Consider the following 27,879-nt stretch of genomic DNA (forward strand, 5'->3'; position numbering starts at 1 on the left):
ATCCATGACTCATGGAATCAGATCCGGCTATCCCACCGGAAATTACCAAATATAAAAATTAATTAAACCCATACATATGACACATCAGATCGCAGATTTTTTGATAATCTAATGAACGGTTAGCAAGAAAATAGCCTTAGATCACATTAGAGACTAGCTGTTGTGTAGCAGAACCAACGTTCATGTGAAAAATTAAATCGTGGCTTTGTTTAATGGCTTGATAAACATTAGGTATGAACAACAGTGACGAATAGGTCTAAATTCTTATATATGAGAACAAAATATAGACAAAACTAAAGCGATCTCATCAAATCGTACCATATCAGATTCCTAAGGTGTAAATTTATAGCAGGATGGGTCAACGTTGAATGGAAAAATAAGAATTTGAATGCGTCAACAGAAGATGGTGGCTGTTTTAAGGAATTTTGAGCTCTAAAACTATGTAAAATAAGTGTATTTGGTATGGGAAATATGTTCGGAGTCCACCAGAGTATCCAAGATAGCGGTCCAAAGTCCAAGATAATGGCCCAGTATTCAAGTTAGAGCCTATTTTATAGGATTTTTAATTCTTGCATTATGGGCATATTTTGTATGAAAATATGTCCAGAATTCAAAATTTGTAATCAGAAAACCCAAGCTGTGCGCTGTTTCACAAGGTCTGCAATATGACTATAGTTTGAATGGGGAAGAATGCCGGTTTTCGTCCAAAACTGGTAACCAGAAAACCATAAACGACATGCCAAAATTCAATACGGCGACTATTTTATGTAATTTGAGGCGCAGAGTCCAAAAATGAATACCAGAACATCCAAGATTGTGTCTCAATGTTCAAGTTAGTTTAGTTGGGGTAGATATCCGGAGTCATAAAATGATGATCGGAAAATCTAAAATGACGTTTCAAAATTATGCGGCTTCATGACACTTTTTTATTCTTAATCACTTAACCTAATTTACAGCTCCTTTGTCCACCAGGGCACTACGTGAGCGATTCCTATTGGACGCTGTACTTACACATTGTACAGCGCCTAAATTTATACTATTCTAATTCAACTATATCGAACTGGTGCCTTGTGCTGCTTTCACTTTTCTACCCTGTCTACAGTAGAATGATGAGCACGATGATGCTGATGTGTGGCTACTGATCCTTTTCCAGTCCAATTGGGGTCGTCCATTATGAGTTGCGGTTCGCCGATATCCAAGTTTCCGGGTCCGTTAGAGCACAGGCTCCGAAGAGGATCAGGTGTCAGTTGCTCTCGGGGGGAAGAGCAACTGACGAAAAATTGCAAGTGCCGGGGCTGGGTTCGAACCCATGACCATCCGCTTATGAAGCGAACGTGTGGACCACTACGCCACGGACCCCGACAAACTTCATGACACTTGTTTGGTTTGAGTTTTGGATCGTTGTCTTATATTTTCTGAATATTGGATGTTATGCTAATATAAAATGTATCCATATTGAGTAGATTTAGCAAGCAGTTTTCATTTTGTATTTATGTCAATGTCATCAACATATCGCTCGAGTTTTGTTGAAAGGATATTTTAAAGCACGAGAAAGGCACTATCACCGCTAGGTGGATAAATTAGGGTTTTTTTAAGTATCCCTGGAGGAATAGCTACAGAAAGCCATGGGACAGTTTTGAAAGGAATCCAGGAAAGAAATTCTTCAGAAGTTGTCTAAAAAATTTCTAAAGGAATTTTTAGAGAACTTTCTCAATGAATCCCGTTGATGATTTTCGTAAAAAATTGCTGAAAGAACTTCTGCGAGAATCGTTGTATGAATCTTTGAAGAATTATTTGTATGATTTTGTAAAGGAATATTTGGACGAATTTATGCAGGAATTGAGAATTTCTAAAGTTCTAATGAAATCACAGGAAGAATATCCGAAAGAATCCTCGAAGAAATTTTCACAAAAGCCATTGGAGAAATATTTGGAGAATCTCAACAGGAAATTGGGAAGAAAACACTGGATAAATTTGTCAAGTAAACCTATGAAAGATATTCTTCAAAAGCTCTAGAGAAATGTATGAAGAAAACTGCCGAGACAAACCTGAAGGATTTCCTTTAGGAATTCCAGGAAAAATCTCCGAAATGAAATTGAACAAATTTCAAAATTCAATTTCTAATTGAAGCCCTGGAAAAATGTCTCAAGGAATTTCTGAAGGAGTTTCTGGAAAAATTTCACAACGAATCTTTGAAAACAATTCAGAAGTGATCCCTGAGGAAATTCATAGGGAATTTATAAAAGATTGTCTAAATTCTAATTGAATCTTTGGAATAATTTCAGGAAGAAAAACAAAGAACACTACCTAGAAGCTACTCTAGATAAATTTCTGGAGGCATCCCTGTATGATTTTCTGAAAATTTCCTGAGAAATCTCTAAATGGAACCGATAGCGGAATTCGCGAACAAATCCCTAAAGGAATCCTTAGTACATTTTCTGGAAAAAATTCTAGAAGTGTTTAAAGGAATCCGTGGATGAAATTTAAAGAAACCCCAGGAGACATTTTTGGAGAGATTGTTGGAGGAATAGCGGAAGGACTCAGTGGAGAAATTTCTTATAGAAAGCTTGCAAGGATTTCGTAAAAGATCCCAGGAAGATTTTCCAAAGGAAAATTCGTAGAAATTTGTGGAATCTCGAATATCTGAGATTTAAAGGACTGGAGGAATTTCTGGAAAAAAAAATCCGTGGAGATTTTCCAAAAGATTCCTTGGAGGATTTTTTGGACTCTTTTCATGGAGAAATTCCATGGAGAAATCTCCATGGACGGCACTCACATGTGTGGAGGAATCTAAAGTAAGTTTGTTTTACTGAAGGAAGTTGAGAAGCATACTCTGTAGAAATTACTATGGAAATTCCGGAGAAAATTAAAAGGAAATCTTGGACATATCCTGGAACAATGATAGAAGAATTACAAGAAATTCTGAAAGAATTTGTGGTAGAATTTCTGAAACAATCAATTGATGATTCTGTGAAAGAATTCCTCAAAGATTCCCAGGAAGATTTTTTGAAATAATTCTTTAAATATTTTCCAAAAGAATACCCAGAGGGATTACTAAAAGAATCAGTGAAATATTTTCTAACGGAATCCATGGAAGAAATCGTGGAAAGGTTTCTAGGACGATTCATTAGATAAATTTTCGGGGAAAGCTCTACAGGAATTTCGGAAAGAAACTCTAGGAGAATTCGTGAAGACATTCGCGTGGGGATTTCTGAAGTGCACGTAAGAATTCCTAAAATAATCCCCCGAGAAGTTTTGTTTAGGAATCGATAGTGTCAAGAACTTCTTAACGAAATTTACAAAACTGTGGAGGAATTTCTGAACCACTGCACTTGACGAGATTCTGAGAAAAATCCTTGGAATGTTTCCTGTCTATGCAGGAATTTCTGTAGGAATCTCTGGAAGAAGTTCCAGTATCACAGATTTTTCGCACGCGTGGAAGCAAAAAAAACATTGGAAATCTTCTTATAGCCAGGAAGATGGAAAAAACTCTTAATTCCACATATGAGGTTTTTACTTTACAAGTTTTTAAAATGGAACAAAATCATGTGTATAGGTCAAACCCGCCAAAAAATCGTAGAGTTTCAGTTAAACTATACATGAATCAAAAAAGGTAATTTCTAAGATTCCTATTCTCATACCATTTATGGCTTGTAAGTCAAAAAAAGTTCAATTTCCGATCTGAAGAGCTGGTTACTCATTGAGTAACTTGGAGTAACCTCGATGACACCACTGTTGCGTAGTGTAGAGTTACATCTATAGCCGTTTGGACCAGGGTCGCCATGTACTGCGAGACTGCCCGAACGATTACCTCCGCATACCGTTGGTTGTATAACGACCAGTCTAGCTTTATGTTAGCGAGCAGTCTGCCTACCAACTCGAGTAGAAGCATTGGGTTATTGAGATGTGCTTGGTGTCCTTCCTCTTCTAGGTGCTTAGTGAGGTTTTGCACCGCCACTCTGTAACCGATCAATAATGTAGCCATTTGATCTTGCGCTGGCTCTCTATGGATCTTCTGCATGGAATCACAAATCGACCACGTTTTGATTGATGGACAGCACTTCTCCGATACAAATATCGATTCTGAATGTACGATACCGGCAAACAGCTTAGCATCCGCGCAAAATCTCGGGCAGTGTAGTTAAATGAGAGAGCCTCTCTTGGCTACAGCTGGAGTAATATGTTTTCAGTTCAAAACCGAATTAGCGACATTTTTTTACTTCCACTGCTTTTGCCTTGCGTTTAATGTCGGAGGTGGCACGTTATATTGTATATCTGGTACTCAATACAGCGTGGCACTTGTGGCATTGTGGCAAAAGCAGCGGAAGAAAAAGAAAAAATGTCATTAATTCAGTTTTCAACTGAAACTATAATACAATCAACAGCGCAGCTAAGACACTATCGGGTACGTGAAACGGAGCCGACGCGTCAGTACTAATGGATCAACAAGGAGTGCAGAGCGATTTCGGAGGAGAAGAACGCAGCACAGGCGGTAATGCTGCAACAAGGAACCCGGCAGAACGTAGAACGTTACACACAGAAGCGGAAACAGTAGACCCGCCTCTTTCTGGAGAAAAAAACGCCACATGAAAGAAGCGGAGTGCGAAGCTGCTGTGCCGTTCCCATGAAACACGGAAGTTCTACCAGAAGCTCAACGACCTCGTGCCGCGAGCCGAAATATGCAGTGGTTAGGATGGAGTCCTCTTGACGGACGGACGTGATTTGATCGAAAGGTGGAAGCAGCTTTTCGATTAGCACCTGAATGGCGTGGAGAACGTAGGCATGAGAGACCACGGCAACGGAACGAAACGACGGAGGAAACGACGGTGCCAGTGCAGCAGAGGACGGAAATGAGCTAACTCACACGCTGAGGAAAGTTAAGGATGCCATTAACCAGCTCAAATCCAACAAAGCAGCTGGTAAGGAAGGTATCGCAGCTGAACTCATCAAGATGGGTTTAGAAATTTTGACCACCTGTCTACACCGGTTGATAGTCAGCATCTGGGAAACCGAACAGCTACCGGAGGAGTGGAAGGAAGGGGTAATCTGGCCCATTCACAAGAAAGGCGACCATTTGGAATGTGAGAACTTCAGAGCGATCACTATTTTGAATGCTGCCTACAAAGTGCTATCCCAGATCATCTTCCGTCGTCTGTCATCTAGAACGAATGAGTTCGTGGGAAGTTATCAAGCCGGCTTCATCGACGGCCGGTCGACAACGGACCAGATCTTCATCCTCCAGAAATGCCGTGAATACCAGGTCCCAACGCATCACCTGTTCATCGACTTCAAAGCGGCATACGACAGTATCGACCGCGCAGAGCTATGGAGAATCATGGACGAAAACGGCTTTCCTGAGAAGCTGACTAGACTGATTTAAGCAACGATGGACGGTGTGCAAAACTGCGTAAGGGATTCGGATGAACTATCCAGTTCATTCGAATCTCGCCTGGGACAAGATGATGTACTCTCATGTCTACTCTTCAACATCGCTCTGGAAGGTGTGATGCGATGAGCCGGGCTCAATAGCTGGGGAACGATTTTCGCAAAATTCGGTCAATTTGTATGCTTTGCGGACGACATGGACATTATCGCCAGAACATTTGGAACAGTGGCAAAGATGTACAACCGCCTGGAATGCGAAGTGGAAAGAGTGAATTGATGATAAATGCGTCAAAAACAAAGTACATGCTGGTAGGTGAAACTGAGCGAGACAGAACTAGCCTTGGCAGCAGTGTTATGATAGATTAGGGTACCTTGGAAGTGATGGAGTAATTCGTCTAGAACGAATTCTAGTATTTTTTGAGCGTAACTGAGGAACAAGAAGTGTGGCCACAAATAAAATCTTATCATCGATCACATGTAGTACAAATAATTCCCAGAAACTCACCTGATTTCTCACGCTCAGTATCAGCTCCTCGATTTTCCTCCCGGAGCCAAAGATCTGCAGCACCCCGTTGTGCAGATCGTCGTTCCCGTACAGCCCCAGCCCGATCGCTGCGCAGCACACCAGCGCAAAGAACACCAGAGTGCACTTCTGGCAGCCGTGCGATTTCGGCTTCCGCGGCTTCCGGTCGCAGCATCTGGTCAGCAGGTACAGCAGCAGAAACACCAGCGAGATGATCAGCAGGGCCGCCGGAATCGAGGCCAATATGCCCAAGCTCTGTAAGGAGGGGGAAAAGAAAGACAAAGACACCTCGATTAGTTGTTTGTGTGCAGGAAATTGAAAGATTACACTTAAATCATGGATGGTCTTCGGTCGAGCGCCGTAAGTGGCGTTCGTTGTCGTCGTTGTTTTATATGCTAGGATGGAAGGTAATTTTATCGGTGCAGCCGTAAAAGTACTTATAGCACATTAAGCGCCAAGATTGCGCTTGATAGAGGTTGATTTTGAGGTCACAGTAACACCCATCATTCCCTCGGATTGATGTCACATGGGAGAAAGTGGTGTGTATTGTTGGTTCAAATTCAAAACTTTAGTTGGTGAGTTAACTTAAGGATGGATATAGATGAAATGGTAAACGCGTTGATATTCAACAAGATCATGCTGAGGGCTTCCGTAATCTAGTCCAGGTCAGTCTAGATTCTTTTCGTAGGTAATAACTGTGGGTGGAAGTGTTCATGGAAACTAAGCTGAGACATTGTCCCAGTTGAGACGTTGTTCCACGAGTAATAAAAATAGGAAGCTAAGAATAAGAAGAGTAGTTGAACTGCTGCATGTCCTGGGAGAGGAACAGCTATATACTGTTGGATGAACGCGAAGTAGTCGAAAGGTGGAAGCAGCACTTCAACAAACATCTATGTGGGCCGCATAGAAACTGTTTACCGAGGTAACCGATAAAGTGCTGGATGACGAATATTAACTAATATCCATGCTGAAACGAGTCCGTTAACACATTTCAGCCATCAAAACGGCCCTGTAACTCCTACGTGCACCAAAGCGTGCAATAGTTGACTCAACCGGTGAGCTTGCTCGCCTGCATTGCCGTCGCAAGCCTCCGTCATCGTCGTTATCGTTTATATCGATATTATTTTCTCGGAAACATACTCCAAGCTATCAACTTTGCCATCATCGTCGTCGTCGCGGACGAAGTCCCTGTGTTTCATGTTAACGAGTAATAAAATATGCAAAATTATGGCAGTGGCTCTGATGACACAGCAGAGCGATGCATCTTGAGGGCTACCGTGAACCAACGACAAGTTATGGGATGGAGTGATGGACGATTGTCGTCGACCTACGCACAGCTAAGCGACGAGAAGCCAAGTCGTCTGTGTCGTTGGTGGGAAAGTTTTCGTGCCCTGTTGGTAGCCCTGTAGCGCGTCTCTCGTCAGCCATGTAGTTTAGATAGGATCAGATATTATCCTCACTGGATACAGCGTGAACCACAACACAACAGCTATCGACTAAACCAAACTGTTAAATTTGCACGTCTAAAATGGGTGACGTTTGAAGGTTGGATTTCGCATTTGGTTCCCCCAAAACGTTCGAAACAAAATTCATGCCAGGGGTTATTGCTATCACATGTGCGGAAAACATTATCATGTAGCTTGAAAATATGTGTGGAGAGTACTGCTAGAGCACATTTGCAGATCTAAAAGGGAGTCAGCAGAAGGTGCTTAACCCAACCGTTTCATGAAATATCAGATATGGTTTGGATGGGTCGCTGACAATCAGGGTTTTCAGTTTCGGTTGCGGGAAAAATAAAAAAAGGTAGATAGTGGACGAGTAAAGTTTCCTGTTTCCCCCATGTCTAGTGGAGCAATTGCTAATTGAGGGGCTATAATTTAAACTCAAAACTGCAACAACGGAAAATTGGCAGACTTTCTTCGGGACAGCTTGGATTTCTTATGTATCTAGAAATTACTCAAGGTTATCTTTCTTCTGATAATTTTAAGTATCAGAAATTATTCTTCATACAAAACATTAATTTTGCCGGGACTCGTGGCGTAGTGGCTGCACGTTCACTTCATAATTGGATGGTCATGGGTTCGAACCCAGCCTCGGAACTTGCAATTTTTCGTCAGTTGCTCTTCCGGCTGACACCTGAGCCTTTTCTGAACATATGCTCTAACGGACCCGGAAACTTGGATATCGGCAACTCATAATGTACTTTCGATCGGACTGGAAAAGGAACAATGAGCCACATATCAATTCAACATCCTCGTGTTCATCATTCTACCACGGACAGGGTATAAAAGTGACAGCAGTGCAAAGGCAACCAGCTTGATATAGTAGAATAAGAATAGAATAAATTTAAGGCGCTGTACAAAGTGTAAGTGCCAATTGGAATAGCTCACGCAGTGCCCTAGTGAACAAAAGAGCTGTAAATTAGGTCAAGTGGTTAAAGAATAAAAAAAACATTAATTTCACTGAGAATTTCGCCTAGAACTTCTTCAGAAATTCTGTTTCGAGAATAACGAATGGTGGGAATTCAGCTTTAGAGTCTAAGATCTTTGTTTAGGACTCGTCACGAATCACTGATGGTCGTTCTAAGTATCTTAAGACTGTAAATCCAAACTACCACCAATCGTCATTTATTGAAACAATCGCAGGCCATTGCCGTATCGAATGGCTGCAGTGCATGACATTATGATAAGTAGAGTATAAAACGAAAGCAAAACTACATCGAAACCGCAAGTGGTACACGTCGTTAAACCGTATATCTAATCGATATTGGCCATCAAAGTCTAGTCTGGAACTTTACCCCAGAAAAAAAACGAGTGTGGTGTGGACTCCACACCCACCAATGGCACTGTGTTTCTCATAAAACAAACGTTTATTTAAGCTGTCTCGTGCGTTGCGTGTCAGACTGAAGCAGATTCTTCGCCTTTTCTCGTCAGCGCTACGGTGTGGATTGGAAAGTTCGTTATCTTTAGTGGCTTTTATGTTGTAGGTGGGTACCACCAGAGCAGTAGCCATTTATTGATATCATCATGAGCAAATATTGGCGAATTTCAAGGTTTCGCTTTCGATTTAACAGCTCCTATCTACTAGCGAAAGTCGCGCATTCTACGAACGATTTATAGCAAACACGTGACGGGTTCTCCACCTAAACACGGTGTGGTTTTGTACCGCACACTGGTTGAAGTTGGCTGTTGTTTATAGCCTCATAAGAACGATGAACTACGCTGTTGAATGAACTCGCGTGGGGTCGTCGGAAAGTGCAAGTTTTATGGTGATGTCGAAATGTCTACCCCTGGGCGTGGCATGCACCCTTAAACGAATGTGCACATCAAGGTGTACATTGCACGTGCAACTATAACGCAGTGATCGAAAAATCTACTTGGACACATCTTCTTTTTTTTATCTTCTTCTTCTTGGAGTAAGGTCCTGACTATGACAAAGCCTGCCTGTCAGCATTGTATGAGCTCTTCCACCGGTATCAACTGAGATCTTCCTCTGGCAATGATCATTTTGCATGAGTATATCGTGTCCCTCACAAGTAGAGGTTTTGAGAACCATAATAAAACCTAATATATTTTATTTTAGTATTATGATGGTTTTGAGAACCTTTTTGCCTTTCTCGTACACCAAGGTGTACCGAAAGGCTATATGTTCACTCCAAAAATGAAATTTTGATAGAGCCCCCGGAGGGGCAAGTTTCATATACCAATCGACTCAGCTCGACGAGTTGAGATGATGTCTGTGTGTGTATGTGTGTGTGTGTGTGTGTGTGTGTGTGTGTGTGTGTGTGTGTGTGTGTGTGTGTGTGTGTGTGTATGTATGTGTGTGTGTGTATGTGTACAAAAAAGGTCACCTCACTTTTAGACAGTAAATATCAACCGATTTTAACGATCAACGGCTCATTGGACGCAGAATCTGGTCCCATTGTTTCCTATTGAAAATGGTTCGGATCGGTCCAGCCGTTCCGGAGTTATGGCCATTTAGGTGTTCCGGATCGGTATCCCTGGAAGGGGACAGACATGAACATGCACCAAACCCATGCATGCGACCCATGAAACCACGGCATTTACGATTATCTGATGAACGGTGAGCAGGAAAATAGTCTCAGACCATAGCTGAACCGGTAATGTTCCGGAACCGGTTCTGGGTGTCCCGCCGGAAGTGGCCAAATATCAAATTTAACATAACTCATGCATGCGACACATCAAACAGCGGCTTTTTCGATAATCTGATGAACAGTTAGCAGGAAAACAGTATCAGACCACATCTTAACCGGTAATGTTTCGGAACCGCTTCCAGATGTCCCACCGGAAGTGGCCAAATATAATAGAGTACCAAACCCATGCATGCGACACATCAAACAGCGGCATTTTCGATAACCTGATGAACGGTTAGCAGGAAAACAATATTAGTCCATATCTGAACCAGTAGTGTTCCGGAACCGGTTCCGGGGGTCCCGGCGGATGTGGCCAAATAAAAAAGAGTACCTAACCCATGCATGCGATTCAACAAATAACGGCTTTTCTGATAACCTGATGACTGGTTATCAAAGAAATAGGTTAGGACCACATTAGGGACAGCCGGTAGTGCCGTAACCAGTTGCGGGTGTCCCTCCGAAAGCGGCTTAATATATGCGACAGAGCAAAGCTAGGATTTTTTGATAACCTCATGAACGTTAGCAAGCAAACAGGTTCAGACCGGTGAAAAAAAATGTTTTACGCATATGGTCAAATCTCAACCGTTACGTAGTAATTGAACTTTACATGTTTTTGACTTTGCTTGTCTCAAACTGGCTATAACTTGAAAATGGTCAAACTTATCGCATTTGAAAGATTATAAACTTTGCTACCAAAAAAGATCTTGAAATCTATTTGTTTAGTTAGATAACTAAAGCTAAAAAGCTCGAAAGTAATGTTTTGCCTTTCTCATACACTTAAACTATATGTTCAATTAAAAAAACGATTTTTCGAAAAAAGGCTCGGAGGATCAAGTCGCATATACCAATCAACTCAGTTCAACGAATTAAGATTATGTCTGTATGTGTGTATGTATGTATGTATGTATGTACGCAAAATAAGTTCACTCACTTTTAAGGCACTTCCCATTGGCGGATTTTTCGGATTATAGCTTGAATCTAACTGGAATTGTTTGTTATTAAAAATGGTCCAGATCGGCCAAGGCGTTCCAAAGTTATGGCCATTTCAGTGATCCGGACCAGCACCGGTAGAACTGGCCGTACATAAAACTGAACTAGCCCCATCATGCGATACATCATGGTTGGCGAGTTTTGTACGGAAATCAACACTGAAGACCAGAAGCTCCACTAAAACTTAAGATGGCGGCTCCGAATTCAAAATCGCGGCTCTTTAATGGAGTTTTAGGGCCTGAACCAATGCATTTTTGGTATATTTGGTATGGGGATGATTTCTGGATTCCAAAAATGGCGACTTGAATATCCAAGATGTTGGTCCAAAATCAAGATGGCGGCTGTTCAATGAAGTATATTTTTCGTAGGGAAGATGCCTGGACGCCAAAAATGGCGACCAGAACATCCGAGATGGCAATCTTAAATCCTAAATGGCAGCTTCAAATTCAAGATAGCGTCTTTTTCTTAAGAGTTTGAGGCTCAAATATTAAAAGCCAGATAAACGATATGATTTCTGGTATCATGAAATGGATTTCTGTTAATTGTATGAAAGTGCGATATACATCAACATTTCGCTTAATTTTTATTGAAATGGGGTTTCGAAGGCACGAGAAAGGCGCCATCACCGCTAGGTGGATTAATTAGGGTTTTTTATCTGTATTAACGAGATTTTTTGCTCTTGGCTAGTTCATCTTGGGACCCACGCTTAACTTTCTCTTCCAGGTTATTTGCCCGAACTAATGTTTCTTGGGGTGGCAGGCAAGCAGATAGTCTGAGACCAAGGAAGGAAAGTAAAATTTCATAACCAAAAGTTCCTGGTCCGACTGGGAATGGAATCCTAACTCTCAGTATGATTATGCACGCTTACCGCCTCGGCTATATGGGTCCTTTACATCTTAAGTAGGAGGGATTAAAACTTTGACAGTCTGCGTAGCGTACTTTTAGAATAATTAATGTGAGGTTCAAGGAGAGTTTGCGGTAATGAGGCGGAGGGAAGAACAAAATGGCGGTAAAGGCGAGCACAAGTTAGAGTAGGAGGCTGTAAAAGGATATCTAGGAACTCCCTTGAGTATAGGTCATGGGATCTACAAACCTAGCTAATGATCACATGAAGCACTATGAAAAAAGTTCATGCTGACATAACCTTTCAAATGAATGTAGGTCAAGAACTTCTCTGAGTCAGGGCATCGAATCTAAATGCGTAGCAAACGGTCTATCGTTGTATTCTGAATAAAGTTCATACTTGTATAGGCTCTAACATACATACATACATTTATTTGTTCAACATCACATTTCAGGCAAGACATAATCAACAATAGTACGCCACAATACTCGGTTTGTGGCTGCCGCTCTCCATCCTCGGTCGCACCCAATGCTCGCCACGTCACACTTCACCTGGTCCGCCCATCGTGCTCTCTGCGCTCCACGCCTTCTTGTGCCAACCGGATCAGTTGCAAACACCAGCTTTGCAGGGTTGTTGTCCGGCATTCTTGCATCATGCCCTGTCCACCGTATCCATCCGGCTTTGGCCACCTTCTGGATGCTGGGTTCGCAGTAAAGTGCAGCGAGCTCGTGGTTCATCCTTCTCCGCCACACACCGTTCTCCAGCACACCGCCAAAGATCGTCCTTAGCACGCGTCGCTCGAAAACTCCGAGTGCTTGCAGGTCCTCCTCGAGCATCGTCCATTTCTCGTGCCCGTAGAGGACCACCGGTCTTATTAGCGTTTTGTACATAGTGCATTTGGTGCTTGGGTGAATCTTTTTTCGACCACAGTTTCTTCTGGAGCCCGTAGTAAGCCTGACTTCCGCTGATGATGTGCCTCCGAATTTCACGACTCACATTGTTGTCAGTAAGGATCCGAGGTAGACGAATTCCTCCACCACCTCGAAAGTATCCCCGTTTATCGTAACATTACTACCCAGACAGATCCGGTCGTGTTCGGTTCCGCCTACTAGCATGTACTTTGTTTTTGAGACTTTCACCACCAGTCCGACCTTTGCTGCTTCGCGTTTCAGGCGGGTGTACAGCTCTGCCTTCGTTCCAAATGTTCTGGCAATAATGTCCATGTTGTCCGCAAAGAACACAAGTTGATCGGATTTTTTGAAAATCGTTCCCCGGCTGTTGAGCCCGGCTCGTCACATCACGCCTTCCAGAGCGATGTTGAAGAGTAGGCATGAGAGTCCATCACCTTGTCTCAGTCCCCGGCGAGATTCAAATGAACTGGATAATTCACCCGAAACCCTTACGCAGTTTTGCACACCGTCCATCGTTGCTTTAATCAGTCTAGTCAGCTTCCCAGGAAAGCCGTTTTCGTCCATGATTCTCCATAGCTCTGTGCGGTCGATACTGTCGTACTTTGAAGCCGATGAACAGGTGGTGCGTTGGGAGCTGGTATTCACGGCATTTCTGGAGGATTTGCGTACGGTAAAGATCTGGTCCGTCGTCGACCGGCCGTCGATGAAGCCGGTTTGATAACTTCCCACGAACTCATTAAGGACTTAGGTGACAGACGACGGAAGATGATCTAGGATAGCACTTTGTAGGCGGTATTTAAAATGGTGATCGCTCTGAAGTTCTCACACTTTATCTTGTCCCCTTTCTTGTGGACGGGACAGGTTATCCCTTCCTTCCACTCCTCCGGTAGCTGTTCGGTTTCCCATATCTTGACTACTAACTGGTGCAGACAGGTGGCCAACTTTTCCGGGCACAGCTTGATGAGTTCAGCTGCGATACCGTCCTTACCAGCCGCTTTGTTGTTTTTGAGCTGGTGGATGGCATCCTTAACTTCCCTCAGCGTGGGAGTTGGTTCGTTCTCGTCTTCTGCTGCGCCAACATAGTCATATCCCCCGCTGTATTGATCCCCCGTGCCTACATTCTCATTGCCATACAGGTGTTTGTCGAAGTGCGGCTTTCACCTTTCGATCACCTCACGTTTGTCCGTCAGGAGGCTCCCGTCCTTATCCCTGCAGATTTCGGCTTGCGGCACGTAGCCTTTGCGGGATGCGTTGAGCTTCTGGTAGAACTTACGTGTTCTTATGAATGGCACAGCAGTTCCATTTCCTCACACTCCGCTTCTTCCAGGCGTCGTTTTTTTCCCCGGAAGGGGTGGGTCTGCTGCTTCCGCTTATGTCTGTATTGCTCCACATTCTGTCGGGTTCCATGCTGCAGCATTACCGCCCGCGCTGCGTTCTTCTCCTCCAGAACCGCTCTGCACTCCTCGTCGAACCAATCGTTTCGTCGACCCAGTTTTACGTACCCGATGGTGCTCTCGGCTTTGTCGTTGATGGCTGCTTTCACTGTACTCCAGCAGTCCTCTAGAGGGGCCACATCAAGCACACCCTCGTCCGGCAACGCTGCCTCGAGATTCTACGCGTATGCGGTGGCGACATCCGGTTGCTTCAGTCGCTCTAGATCGTACCAGGGCAGCCGCCGGTACTGTACATTGTTAATAACGGAGAGTTTTGGACGCAGTTTAACCATCACCAGGTAGTGATCAGAGTCGATATTAGCGCCAAGATAGGTCCTGACGTCGATAATGTTGGAGAAGTGCCGTCCATCAATCAGAACGTGGTCGGTTTGCGATTCCGTTTGTTGTGGTGATCTCCAGGTGTACCGATACGGGAGGCGTAGGCCATTTTCGTTCGTCAGCTGGTGTGTGCTGAACTATTTATTATTTCGTCGGTCTGAATTCCTCCTCCTGGCCTACCTGAGCGTTTATGATCTTGACGTCGTGGCTTGGGCAGCGGTCGTACTCGCGTTCGAGTTGCGCGTAAAATGCGTCTTTGTCATCATCAGTGCTTCCGGAGTGAGGGCTGTGCACGTTAATTATGCTGATGTTTAACGTTGAACAATTCGTCATCGAAATCATTGTCATCATTAAACATTTGAAAGCAGTTTTCTCGTTCAAAACAAAAGTCTTTGTTATGAAAATATATTCACCGTACTCCACATGAGGAATAGAATGCAGTGAATATATTTTCATGGACGATGTTTTGATTTACAGTGAGAAAACTGCTTTTTATTTTCCGAAAAATGATGACGGATGCTTGAGCCTTAAGAATCGGCCCTTGATCCTCAGCCTCAGCCTGCACATTCTTTCTTCGATCAGCCACCAACCGATCACGCGCCTCTGAATGGCGCCCATCACTATAAAAGCTGTTCCCAGCTCACGTGTGTTGCCGCAACACACCTCCTGCAGCGGTACGATTCCGAACCCGCGGTCCTTCAGTATATCGGCGAGTATGCGGGTGCTCCCGATGAAGTTGAGAGATCTGCAGTTCCACGTACCGAGCTTCCAATCGCAAGTCCCTTTTCGTCGCTGTGGTCGTCGCCATTGGTATCGGTTTGCATTCTGCTCTTGTAGATTTTTCGGTGCTAGTCTTTTTAACAACTGGCTCGCAGGGCCTGACACCAACCCACTAACCCAGGGAGCTGGGCTTACTCTCCCGGAAGCTACGGGTTCTGCATTGGCATTTCCTTCAACTACAGTGCTAAATAGCTAGGCTCGAGCACCAGTCTTCACCGGGGGTGGTGTTTTTAATGGGCGCCCAGGAGATAATATTTAACGTTAAAAAAACTTGACGCAAAAACGCCTCTAACACTTTAATATTTCCGTAAAATCTTTGACGTGTCTTGAAACTCTTAAATATCTAATGAAATGCTTTGATCCCTTTCTGAAGCCTCACCTGAAGTTCTATTGATGTCCCTGAAGCTCCCTGAAACCTCCTGATACTCGACGAAGGCCTCTTAAATGCCTTGAAATGCCCTGAACCCCTCTAGAGCCCCCGAGATCCACGTAAACTTTCTTAAACTCTCGACATGGTCACAGGCTTTTGACGATCAACTGCGCGATGGACACAAGCAAGGGTACAATGATACATATGCCCTTTATTGGCATTTCACTTGATTTGCACGAAATGATGCTATGTAATTGACATATTGAAAGAAGAAATTTGTTTTCAAAAAATCGCTTTGCGGTGGGATATGAACCCACTACTCAGTATTCGCTGGACCGGCACTTTAACCAACTAAGCCACAGAACAGTTTATGATTCTGCGGAATAGAAAGCCAAACTAACTCCAAGCCACACCGTGATCTCCTTTTTTTTCACGAACCAATCTCTCTTTCGGCTTAGACAAGTGTTTCCCAAATTTGTAGGAGGTATTGCCCCCTTGGAGCTTGAGAAAAACATTTTCGCCCCCCTAAGTGAGATTTCAATTTTTCATGATGAAAGGCTGAAAATTCGCTGAGCGGAATCCTTTAAAGCCCACTATTTGACACTACTGTGGTAAAACTGGTATGTAAGGTATCTAAATTAGTATAGCTCTCATTTTCATGAAGTTGTTTTGCAAGTGTTCGTTATCTTCAACCAGATGTCTTACCAATGTTCTAAGTACTCAAAAAAGGCTGGTGGGAAATTGAAAAACAATTACAAACATATATTTTATGCAAAAAGTACAACTCAGGAATATATTGGTGTATTTTCAAATTTAATCAGCTCAGTAATTGAAAATAAAAAATAAGAGAGCTCCCTTAGCTTGGAGAACTTTGTATTGTCAAATAAATAGATATGCATCAGTCATTACTCGGTTTTGAGGGAATCCAAAGCTGAATTTGTGGAAAATGTTCAGAATAGTGTTCTAAGATTCGTCTTAAACTTCATGTTTTTCAATGATATTTCCATGAAAAAACGCATAAAAATTAAAAACAGAACTTTCTCATCCATCTAAAAAAACCTGATATTTTTATAATTTTTCCATTAAAGTTTTTCATATATATTTTATTAGATTTCCAGAATCCCTAGGAATTCTTTCGGAAACTCGTGCAGCAGTCTTATCTGCTTTTTTCGTAAAATTTTTCCAAAAAATCCACATAAACATCACAAATTCTTTAAAATTCAGTCGATTTCGAAATAGTTACTTTTCAATAACCCTAGAAATCAAAAATATTCAAATGCCAGAGAGTTTTAATGATTCAGTTGACATTCTGGACTTGTATTTTAATACTCAATCATTTGAAAAACCGCCCCCCTTTTCCGTATGGTCACCCACCAAATTTTGATTGATTTTCGCCCCCTGAGAACGATTTCGCCCACTTTGGGATTCACCGGCTTAGACCATTTACCATTAACGTAACGCAAAAATCTCTCCTTAGTTCTGAAATTGTATATTTTTGTTCTGTATCTATTGATTAACCAAAATACCGTTCAAATCAGTATCATCAACGCTACATTCCTCCGCTACAATTTACTGAAGGTCCCACAAATTGACAAGTATTTTTCCGGATTCATCTCATAGTTTTCTTTTCTATCAATATCGAAGCACTTAGCCACTACACTGATGGTGCGTCCACATTCATTCGCGGAAGAATGCAAAAGTAGATAAATTTCATCCGCCATCGCAACGTCAATTGTACTAAATCTATAAAAATCAATTTCCCATACTCATCAATCACGGGTCGTTCTTTCGTCCGCTGGTGCTGGTGGTAGATGACGACGATTTCTTCTACAGCTAGGGAATGCGCTAGTAAACCCTGTAATGGGGTACAGAGTTGCACAATCGGTGTGCTGCAGTCGGTCGACCCTTTCGCTTCCAAACCCGGCGTTGTTGTTGGACAGCAAATAGCAACGTAACTCAATTAATTGATTGCGAATCCAATCAAGCTTGATTACCCACTCGGTGTGAAATCTTTTTCTTCGGCAGTTCCGGATCCCATTCCACTTGGTTCACAAGAGGATGTCCAGTGGAAGATCGACAGCAAGGGAAAGAAATATTTACACATTCGAGGATCGATGGGAGACGGCAAGACTTAGGATTGAGCCATGGCAAAAGAAGGGCAAAGAGCTCGATAGATTTTTCAACATTTCTTCACCTTTTCATTCGAGACGTTTGTTTGCAGCCGAAGAAGCGAACCGGGATGGTTAATCCGCTCGTTTGATCGGTAACATTAATCAAAATGTCACGGTTCTGTGATTGCTTGTGAATCTTTCATGAAATGCGTTGATGGGGCAAAGTTCATATGACGCGGACCTCCAACAGTTTATTGCAAGCGTAATTGATTATTTTAATTTTTTTTATCTGTATTAACGAGATTTTTAGCCCTAGGCTAGTTCATCTCGGGACCCACGCTTTACTTTCCTTCCGAAGGTAGAACTCACATTTTGCGAGTTTGTCGGGAGTGGGATTCGATCCCAGGTCCTCGGCGTGATAGTCAAGTGTTTTAACCATCACACCAGGGCCGCTCCACATTATTTTAAATTGGTTTTTGATGCCATCCAGAATAAAAACACTAATACAAGTATGAAACGAGCTCACCGCATTAATTGTGTTTGTTTTTTAACATACATTTATTTATCCAGTAAAAAAAGCGCAGTTATTCTGTAGAATCAAACTCGTTGTCTGAGTTGCCTGGATTTGATTCCTGGTCATTTTAGGATTCATTCGTTTTTGAACATTCCAGAACTTCGCTGGTCATAGTGTATTATCGTGCCCGCCACACGATGTACGTATGCAATTGACAAGCTTTCTGGTAACAGCTGGGGAAGACCTCGGAAAACAAAAAAAAAACAGAGAAACAGACTATGCCTCAAGTAAGACAACACGTTATTGAAGCTGGAATCAAAATAAAGTGAAACTTTTCAGCAGAGTCGACTTCCTTCATTCGACTTAACCAACAAAAAGATGAATGTGCTTGCTTTAGGAAATCAGTAAACCAGAACCACCCACCAAGTGCAAAAGTATAAAAAAAACTAGCTTATGCTAGTAAATTATTTTCACAAAGATGGTACCCAACTGTGGCTGGCATTCGTTTTTTTTTTAGTAAGCGGATAAACTAAGCAATTCATTTCGTATTCCGTGAGAGCACCTGGAAACACGCGACCAGGTCATTTACTGCCACCACCTCCACTGTCGCCGTTCTGAGCCCCCTGGCAAAAAAAAACACAAAAAATCAAGCGTAAACAATTAGAACGAATTAGTTTGTTGGACCGAAGCTGTCGGTGACGAAGACCGCTGAAATGCTTCCACCCTCACTTTGAGAAGTTAGTTACTGTTCACAAATTTTCCACTCTGCACTAGGAACCGAAGGGAGCACAAAATTCTCAAATCCATCACGTTTTGCCTTAATGGCAGCATGAAGCGGAATCATTTTCATGTGGAAACAGTGGCTCAAAACCCATTTCGTTGAGCTCGGTTAGTATTTCACCGGGGACAGCGACTTTTACCTTTCTAGGGGAGTGTTAATGTAGTACACCCACAGTTCTATGGGTTGGAGGAACACAATTGTAGTTTTTAATCGAATGGCATTCAGGGCTGCATTCATGGCCATGGCCTCAAGTGATTCAAAATTTCAAGATGGCGTATGGTAGCGTCCATAAATGACTTAGCGTTTTTGACTGATTTTTAAGAATGCTGGTAAAAAAAACATAAAATTAATACCTTAACGAATTGTTTGTTCGGGACATAGTTGGCGCTGTTTACACCCCCTCCCCCCTCGTAACACAATTTTCCATTCCTAATACTAGCCTGTCACACAACCCCAGACCATGTTAAATTAAAAGCCGCGATATTAGATTTTAGACCGTCATCTTGAATAATGCGGTAACCATCTCTGGACTCCGGACATCTTCCACATATCAATGATTTTAGAGCCCAAAACTACACCAAACAGCCGCCATATTGTATTTTTAGACGCCATCTTCTATATTCTGGTCGCCAATTTACCCATATTCAGTGATTTTAGGGCCTAAGACTTCATTAAACAGCCGTCATCTTGAATTTAAAACCGCCGTTTTGGATTTTAGACGTCTTTGATATTTTGGTCGTCATTTTTGGACTCCAAACATCTTCCCCATATGAAATATACTCATATAGCATGATTTTAGAGCCTAAAACTCCATTGAATAGTTTCGATCTTAAATTTGGAGTAGCCATCTCTAGTTTTAGACCGCCATCTTAGATATTCTGTTACCATCTTAGGACTCCGGACATCAACCCCCTAACCAAATATACCCAGATTGAATGGTTTTAGGGCCTAAAACTCCATTAAGGTGAATATATGACGAAGCCACACCTAGAATTTTCAAGAGCACAAATCTGAAGAACCGAATGTCGGTTTGCGCTGAAAAGTTGATCGATTGCTCACCACCAGCGGGTAACCAATCGATCAACTTTTCAGCGCAAACCGACATTCGGTTCTTCAGATTTGTGCTCTTGAAAATTTTAGGTGTGGCTTCGTCATATATTCACCTTAAACAGTCGTCATCTTGAATTTGCAGCCACCATTTTGGATTTAAGGCCGCCATATTAGATATTCTGGTCGCCTTTTTATAGGAGTGCAGACTTCTTCTCCATACCAAATATACCCATATTTCATTGTTTTAGAAGCTAAAACTCCATTAATCAGACGCCATCTTGAATTTGAAGACGCCATCTTAAATATCGAGCCGCCATCTTGGATATTCTGGTCGCCAGTCCAGACTTCTTCCTATAGCAAATATACCCTTATTCAATGATTTTAGGGCTTAAAACTCACTCCAAATATGTTGGAGCAGGTTCATGATTTCCGGAGAAATTGCTTCGGAATGAAAATCAGACACTGGCTGTTGGGTAGCCTTACACCGTGCGGAGGTGGTGTTATCGGCTAAAGCCCTATTTCACTGTCCACAAAGTTCAACTAACCGCCGCTAAGAGATTTTCTTCTTGGACAACGGAAACTTCTGGAGCTTCAACTGTTACTTTTTTTCACTTTGGAGATTACATTGGATACAATATTGGACCACTTTATTCGCTGGGAATTCAACTTGGACTACCAGCCACTATTTTGAATTTAGAAGCTGCCATCTTGAATATTAGGCTGCCATCTTGAGTTTTCGACCGACATCGTGGAATTTCTGGTCTCCGGTGTTGATTTCCGCACAAAATTCGTCAACCATGCTGAAGGTTACAAAAGTCACCGCAGTTTGATGTGTCGCATGATGGAACTTGGTTCAGTTTTACATACGGCCAGTTCTACTGGTGCTGGTCTGGATCACTGAAATGGCCATAACTCCGGAACGCCTTGAACGATCTGAACCATTTTCAATAGCAAACAATGCGGTAAAATTCCGGTTCCGAGCTATAATCCAAAAAATCGACCAATGGGAAGTGCCTTAAAAGTGAGTGAACTTATTTTGCGCACAGACATACATACATACACACATACCCAAGTAACATTTTAAGTTTTGTTCGACTCTACAAGAGATCTTCATAACCAATTTTATAAAACTTGCAATAAAACTGAATCATACATCAAAACCTCTTGATAACCTCTTTAAGAGCATCTTCCAGCTAAGTGGACCACTCTCGGAGAGGTTTTGCAAACCGCATTAAGAGTAGCAATAAACCCGTTTTAAAACCTCTCGATTGTTGTTAATTTTTTTTTTCAACACCAACTGAGAGCTCAAAATACAGAGAAGCTTCTTCGATGGCACGTTAAGTTCAGGAGGATACATAATTCGTAAGTAAAAAGCGATTATTTCAAAGTAGTATTTTAGCAGTTATTGTGCTGGTAGGCTTATGCGCATTCGAATTTACCGTGAATATTGGGGTTGCAGAATCGTAAAATTAATGCGCTTCGAAAATAGTGAATATTATCGTCTTGGAATGGAATAAATCAATTTGTGAATTTAGTAAAACTATCCCGAATCACAAGAAAACTCAGCAGAGATAGTTTATTTATGTGAGCATGTTATGAAAATGGTTGCAAACTACCAATTCATTGCTAATTTAAGCAAAATTAACTATTTTTCATTCACGTAAGCTAATTCTTTAATATGACGACGACCACAATCAGCGAAAATAAAACGAAAGCAAGTTTACTTTTATGATGACCGCAATAAACCTAGCAGTGTCGTAGTTTCTGCTTTTCCACCAACAGATGTCGTTACTAATCGAACGGATCGCCATCTTTTGAGAGTTTTAACAGTTTTATTGCGGTAATAATGATTGCCAGAAGGTTTACATATCGGAAAGTTTTGTTTACTCTTAAAATCTGTCTTTATGGATATCTTCAAGTATACTATAAAACATTTTATTCATGGTTTTCGTAAAAGCAGTCATAAAACTGTGAGTTTTAATCATTGCTGTAATAAAACATTAATAAAAATCAAACAAAACCAATCAGCGATGGAATTGTTACTTGGGATACAGACATCATCTCAAATCATAGAACTGAGTCGATTGGTATATGCGACTTGATCCTCCGAGCCTTTTTTTCGAAAAATCGTTTTTTGAGTGAACATATAGCCGTTCCAATACACTTAGTATACGAGAAAGGCAAAAAACTTAAAAAATCACATTTTACATGATTTTGCAAAATTGTACTACACTAAAACCTCTTTTTATGTAAGTTATTATCATGCACTTTTGATTCAAGCACCTTTTTAATGCCCTATTATAGGGGAGAGCTAAATGAGATTTCAGGAACGTTTCAAGAGGTCCCAAGGAGTTCCAGCGGGCTATCAAGAGATCTCAGGGGCGTTTCAAGGGGGTTCCAGGAGGTGTCTGAGTCATTTAAGGTGGTTTCAAGATCCTCTCAGGGGTGCTTGAAGCAATCTCATGGGGTTTCCAGAGGGCTACAGAGGCGCTTCAAAGGGGTCTAAGGGGATTTCACGGGAGTACATGAGGATCTCAGGGGTGTTTCATGGACTTCAGGGGCATTTCAGGGGGTACCAAAGATTGTCAGGAACAGAATTCCGGGTCTCAGGGGCGTTTAAGTGCATCTCAGGGGGCCTTAAGGAGTTCCAGAGGGTGTTAGGGATGCTTCAGGGGTGTTAATCCTTTGGAACTGTTCATAAACCACGTAGACCAAAATTTGGCTATCTCAGACCCCCGCCACACCCCTCGTAGACTTTTATCCATACAAAAATTTGAAAATTTGTATTGTGCGTAGACTTTTGCAAGAACCCCCCCCCCTTCTTCAAAAAAGTCTACGTGGTTTATAAGCAGCCCCTTTGGAGCCGCATTTTTTCGCCACAGTTGCTGCAATCTCGCTCGCCTCGAACACGTTTGTTATGCTCGGTTTCATTCATCATTCCATAGTAAATTGAATATTACTCCATACAAAAATCAAATTGCACCATAAACTATAAGAATACTCCATAACTCTTATCAAACTGCTCCATATGAAATATGGATTGCTCCATAAAAAACGAAAACTCTCCATAGCTTGGGATATACTAATAACAATAGTTTACAAAATAAAACGAAAGTAGTGAAATTCTGTCAACGGCAAAAATTTTTGAAGCACAATTTAGCACTGATTTCGAAACCAACCTTCAAAAATTTTTAAGTAGAAGTAGTTTTAGCTCAATATCGAGTTTTACAACTTTTTAAAATATGCAATTTACTAAAATTCAAATATCTTGCATATTATTCAACCAATTTTAAATCTTGTTCCATAAATTAAAAGATGAATATAATACCATTCGATCATCCGAATGCAGGTTTTGCGTCAGATTGATGAGATTCAAGATATTGGTGAGTTTAGGGACGATCTCCTTAAATTTTAGCAAAATTTCCAAAAATATAAGTAAAAACAATTTAAAAATTCTTTCTTAACGTTTATATGACATATCATTTGTGGGCAAGTTAGAGTAAAAAATTCAGCTCAATCGGAGCATTCATTAAGGAGAATGAGATGTGTAAAGTGAGCGACTTTGCTTAAAAATAGAACGAAAGTCGATTTCAAATCATCAACCTTGTATGAAAATTCGAAAAAGATCCACTCTTCTGTATTTTTTTTTCTTTCGCGTTTTTGAACTCAGGGCATGTTTCTACACCAAAAATGATCATCAGCTTACCGAGTTCACTCTTTTAATAGGGGGATTCACTTAACAGCGTAAACTGATAAAACTGATTAAACGTCGCGATCACCAAGGCAATCTTTGATTATTTCATTCGCAAAATCATGAAACATTTCAAAAAAGCAGAAAATCATGACTTACGCAGCAATTTAATCTGTTTAGTGAGTACCCTCAATGTGATACGAATCTAAAGGAGCATACGAAATCCAGGTTTCAATAACTTTTGAAAAATAAACCGAAACCTTATCTGTGGCCGTAAATGTTATTCGTAGTATGCAGTGAAAGAGCATCAGATGCGCAAACAGTCATTGAACACTCTACTTAACTTTGTTTATAGTACTTCAAATGATCACAAATTGAATGACAAAAGGTCGAAGGACAAAAAGTCGAATGGACAAAACGTAAAAGAGACGAAAGGTCGAAAGGACAAAAGCTCGAATGAACAAAAGGTCCAATGAACAAAATGTCGAATGGATACAGTCTACCTTTTGACTGTATCAAACTTCAAAGAGCTAACGTTGAATGGACAGAAGGTCGAATGAACAAAAGGTAGAAAGGACAAAAGGTCGATTGGACAAAAGGCCGAATGGACATAAGGTCGAATGACAAAAGGTCGAAGGACGAAAGGTAAAAGAGACGAATCTCTGACAAATTTCCGAAGGTCAAATCGAAAGGAGAAAAGGTCGAAGGATCAAAAGGTCGAAATATCGAAATAAAAAAAGCTAAGACAAGCGGTTGAAATATCTTTTCGACCTTTTATCCTAGCTATATTTTTCATTTCGACTTTTCACCCTTTTGACCGTTTACCTCTTGACCGTCGACCTTCTGACTTTCGACCATATGACCATTGACGTTTTGTCCTACAACCTGAATGGACAAAAGGTTGAAAGTACCAAATGTTGAAGAAACACGATCGAATGGACAATAGGTCGAAGGACAAAACGTTGAATTAAAAAAAAAAAAGGTCGAATCAGCAAAACCTCAAATGGACAAACGACCTTACGGTCAAAGTGTACTACATTGAGTTTCGAAAAACAAGCACAAAAATTAAAGGAAGTCATGTTATTGGCTGAAGTATAATATGAGAAACGATAAATATCTCCTGAAAGAGCAGCCTACGGATAAAAGGAGGAAAACTTGATTGAAGTATTGTTATTTGAAAGTTCAATAATTGCTAGGGCAAAAGAATCTCAAATGACAGCCTATGAATTAAAGTAGCACATATATCTGGGCGATATATTAGCAATCATAACAACATAATTGACTAAAACAGTATAATTCTTAGGAACTGCTAATCATTCCCAGAGCGGATGTATTCCTATATCGCCCATATAAACGATGTGTACAGTTTCCGGTCGGTTCAGGAACTTTTTGTAATGGAAATTTCCTTAACTTCCACGGGCGTAGAGTATCTTCGTGCCTGCCACATGATATACATATACAAAATGGTCATTGACAGAGGAAGCTCTCGTTTAAAAGCTGCGAAAATGCTCATAGAACAGTTGAAAAGCGGGCTTTGTCTCAGACAAGTCGTTATGCCAAGAGGAAAAAGAAGAATTGTATGCTGATCTAGCGATTCAAATCTGAGTTGACAGAAAAAAAAGCCGTTTCATCACGTGACCATGCATTTCTCGACGACCCCACGCGAGATCATTCAACAACTCAGTTCATCGTCCTTATGAGGTTATAGAGAACCAGCTTCGAACTGTATGTGGTGCAAACCTCCTATGTTTAGCCAAGTATCGTCACGTGTTTGCAATGAATTGTCCGAAGAACTCGCAACTTTCGCTAGTTGGTTAGGACGAGCTGTTGAATCGAAAACGGAACCTTGAAATACGCCAACATTTGCTCATGATATCAATAAATGGCTACCGCTCTGGTACCCTCTAAAAGACACTAAAGATAACGTACATTCCAATCCACACCGGCACAGACGGTGGTGAATTTGCTCCGGTCTGGCACGCAACGTTTACCTAAATAAACGTCTGTTTTATGGGTGCATTTTGGAGAACACAAAACGCTTTTGGAGGGTGTGGACGGTACCACACTTTCGTGAGGTAAAGCTCCATACTTGACTTTGATGGCCAATATCGATTAGATATTCGGTTTAACGACGTGTACTACTTGCGGTTTTGAGATATTTTATAGTCTACTTATCGTAGTTAGATGTAACCATCCGACACGGTAATGTCGTTCAAGATAACTCATCATTTCTTCGTGAACTTAAGGATCAGCATCGACTATTGTCGAAACTGCACATTGAATATATCCAACTAAGATCCAAGCTCCCTTGCTGCATATATCGTACTTGATTCTTTCGGTCCATTGCCCCGCCTCTTCTCAGCCGCACCCACAGTGACGAGCCTTCTCTCTAAATAGGAATGCTGACCGAGATTGCAGGGCAAATCGAATCCTCGCTCTGTTCCACACTTATACACATGTTGTTATCATATACACATCACACATACATATTCATAGTACACCATAGGATAGCATGTGCCTACAGTAAGCGAACGAGCATCAGAATCGAATCAATTTAGCTGACGGAGATAATTATCGGAAAATTAATTACTTCCCATTAAAATTATTATCCTCGTTCGCTGCTACGGGCTTTGGGTTTTCATGCTCCAAGTATTCTAGGTTCTCCCTTCCCCTAAATTCCAATGAACCCATGAAACGCTATGATGTGCGCGCTTCTGCTTCCCAACCCCCACCACATTCGCCAATAACTTTCGTCGAGTTTTACGACACTTCTTGGGGCATTCAACGTCGAGTATGCCATTAATATTCAATCAAATCTGGTTTTATCACCCAGAGACACCCAGGATGAGTTGGAGGGGGAACAACCTTAAGTGATTGACCTTGAAGCATCGATTCGATACGACGACGACGATGGACGCGTGGACGACTTGGTCCAACTGGTTATGGTTATGGTCGTCGTCGTGTTGGTTGTGCCGATTGCCATTTCCGTCAGCAGGCACACGCAACGACCCGATCCGAACGAAAGCGCAAATGGATGTCTCTCGTAATCTGGTATCGCTCGCCAATTGCCTCCCACCCCAAATAAGGACTGGGACGATTACCTGCGCGGGTTCCTGTTGTTGTCGTTGTTGTGCGATTCGATTAAAGGCGAATGCCAAATTGGGGTTTCACAACCGGTAGCAGACGAGTGGTGACCGTCGTCGTCGTACCAATATGGGATGGTTCTGGCAACAGTTGATTGAAATAGAACTAAACTTGGGAATTCCAATCAGGTTTGGCGAGTTGCTCGCAATCTGTCAACGTGAGTAGTGGTTGTTGAATCAGTGTGGTGCTGAATCCAGAAATGGTTAACACTGGATGCGATGTCAAACTATACGAGCTATCATATTCGCGTTTGTAGATTGGTGAGTATGACTGAATTGGAGCTTTTGTCTATGCCTCGATAAAACATGATGTACTGCATCTATGAACTCTCAGACTGTCTGTTCACCAAGAAGGTGCGACAGCGTCTGTTCTGACATCCAGCGGGTGAGTCTGGAATGCTCCTCCATCGGAAGCTATACCTAAGGTGGCAGCCCCACCACGGTAAATAGGGAACCTTATGCCAACAACATACGGTTTCCGAAACCCAAAAACCGTTACAGAAACCGAAAATGAAAGATTATGGTAACGACTTTCAGTGCGAAACAATGGTCAAGAATTGTAACTTGGAATTTACTAACCATAGCACAACTTGTCAATAAGGCATGCCGTATGAAGCTTGAGATCCTAGGACTCGGTGAAGTCCGGGGTTCAAAACCTCAGCATGATCCTATGTTACGCGCCAACCGACACTTGGATCTTGAGGAATCCCGGATTCTCATGGGTGACTTCAACGCGAATGTTGATTCCGACAACTGGGACTATGAGCACGTCGTGGGACGCCATGGTATCGGAGAAATGATAGAGAATGGTGAGCTGTTTGCAGAGTTTTGTGGAAACAGTGACATGATGATTGGGGGATC

The 27,879-nt window shown here is 41.9% G+C and overlaps 2 protein-coding genes across 2 annotated transcripts in view; both read right to left on the reverse strand.

The window, feature by feature from the left end:
- LOC115253707 (protein tweety-2) overlaps nucleotides 1-6,190 on the reverse strand; it is a 155,126-nt gene extending 148,936 nt beyond the window's left edge. The window contains exon 1 of the mRNA XM_062860849.1: nucleotides 5,891-6,190. The gene's annotated coding sequence lies outside the window, so the exon portion shown is untranslated. The remainder of the gene's footprint in view (nucleotides 1-5,890) is intronic.
- The window catches only part of LOC134290167 (uncharacterized), a gene marked incomplete at its 5' end in the record, with an annotated part of 62,906 nt that overhangs the window by 17,877 nt on the left and 17,150 nt on the right, over nucleotides 1-27,879 (reverse strand). Inside the window, 2 exons of the mRNA XM_062857224.1 lie at nucleotides 5,891-6,163; nucleotides 24,701-24,760. Of these exons, the coding sequence (XP_062713208.1) occupies nucleotides 5,891-6,163; nucleotides 24,701-24,760 (333 nt within the window). The remainder of the gene's footprint in view (nucleotides 1-5,890; nucleotides 6,164-24,700; nucleotides 24,761-27,879) is intronic.

The sequence above is a fragment of the Aedes albopictus genome, chromosome 3 (genome assembly GCF_035046485.1).
Source record: "Aedes albopictus strain Foshan chromosome 3, AalbF5, whole genome shotgun sequence".
Taxonomy (NCBI): domain Eukaryota; kingdom Metazoa; phylum Arthropoda; class Insecta; order Diptera; family Culicidae; genus Aedes; species Aedes albopictus.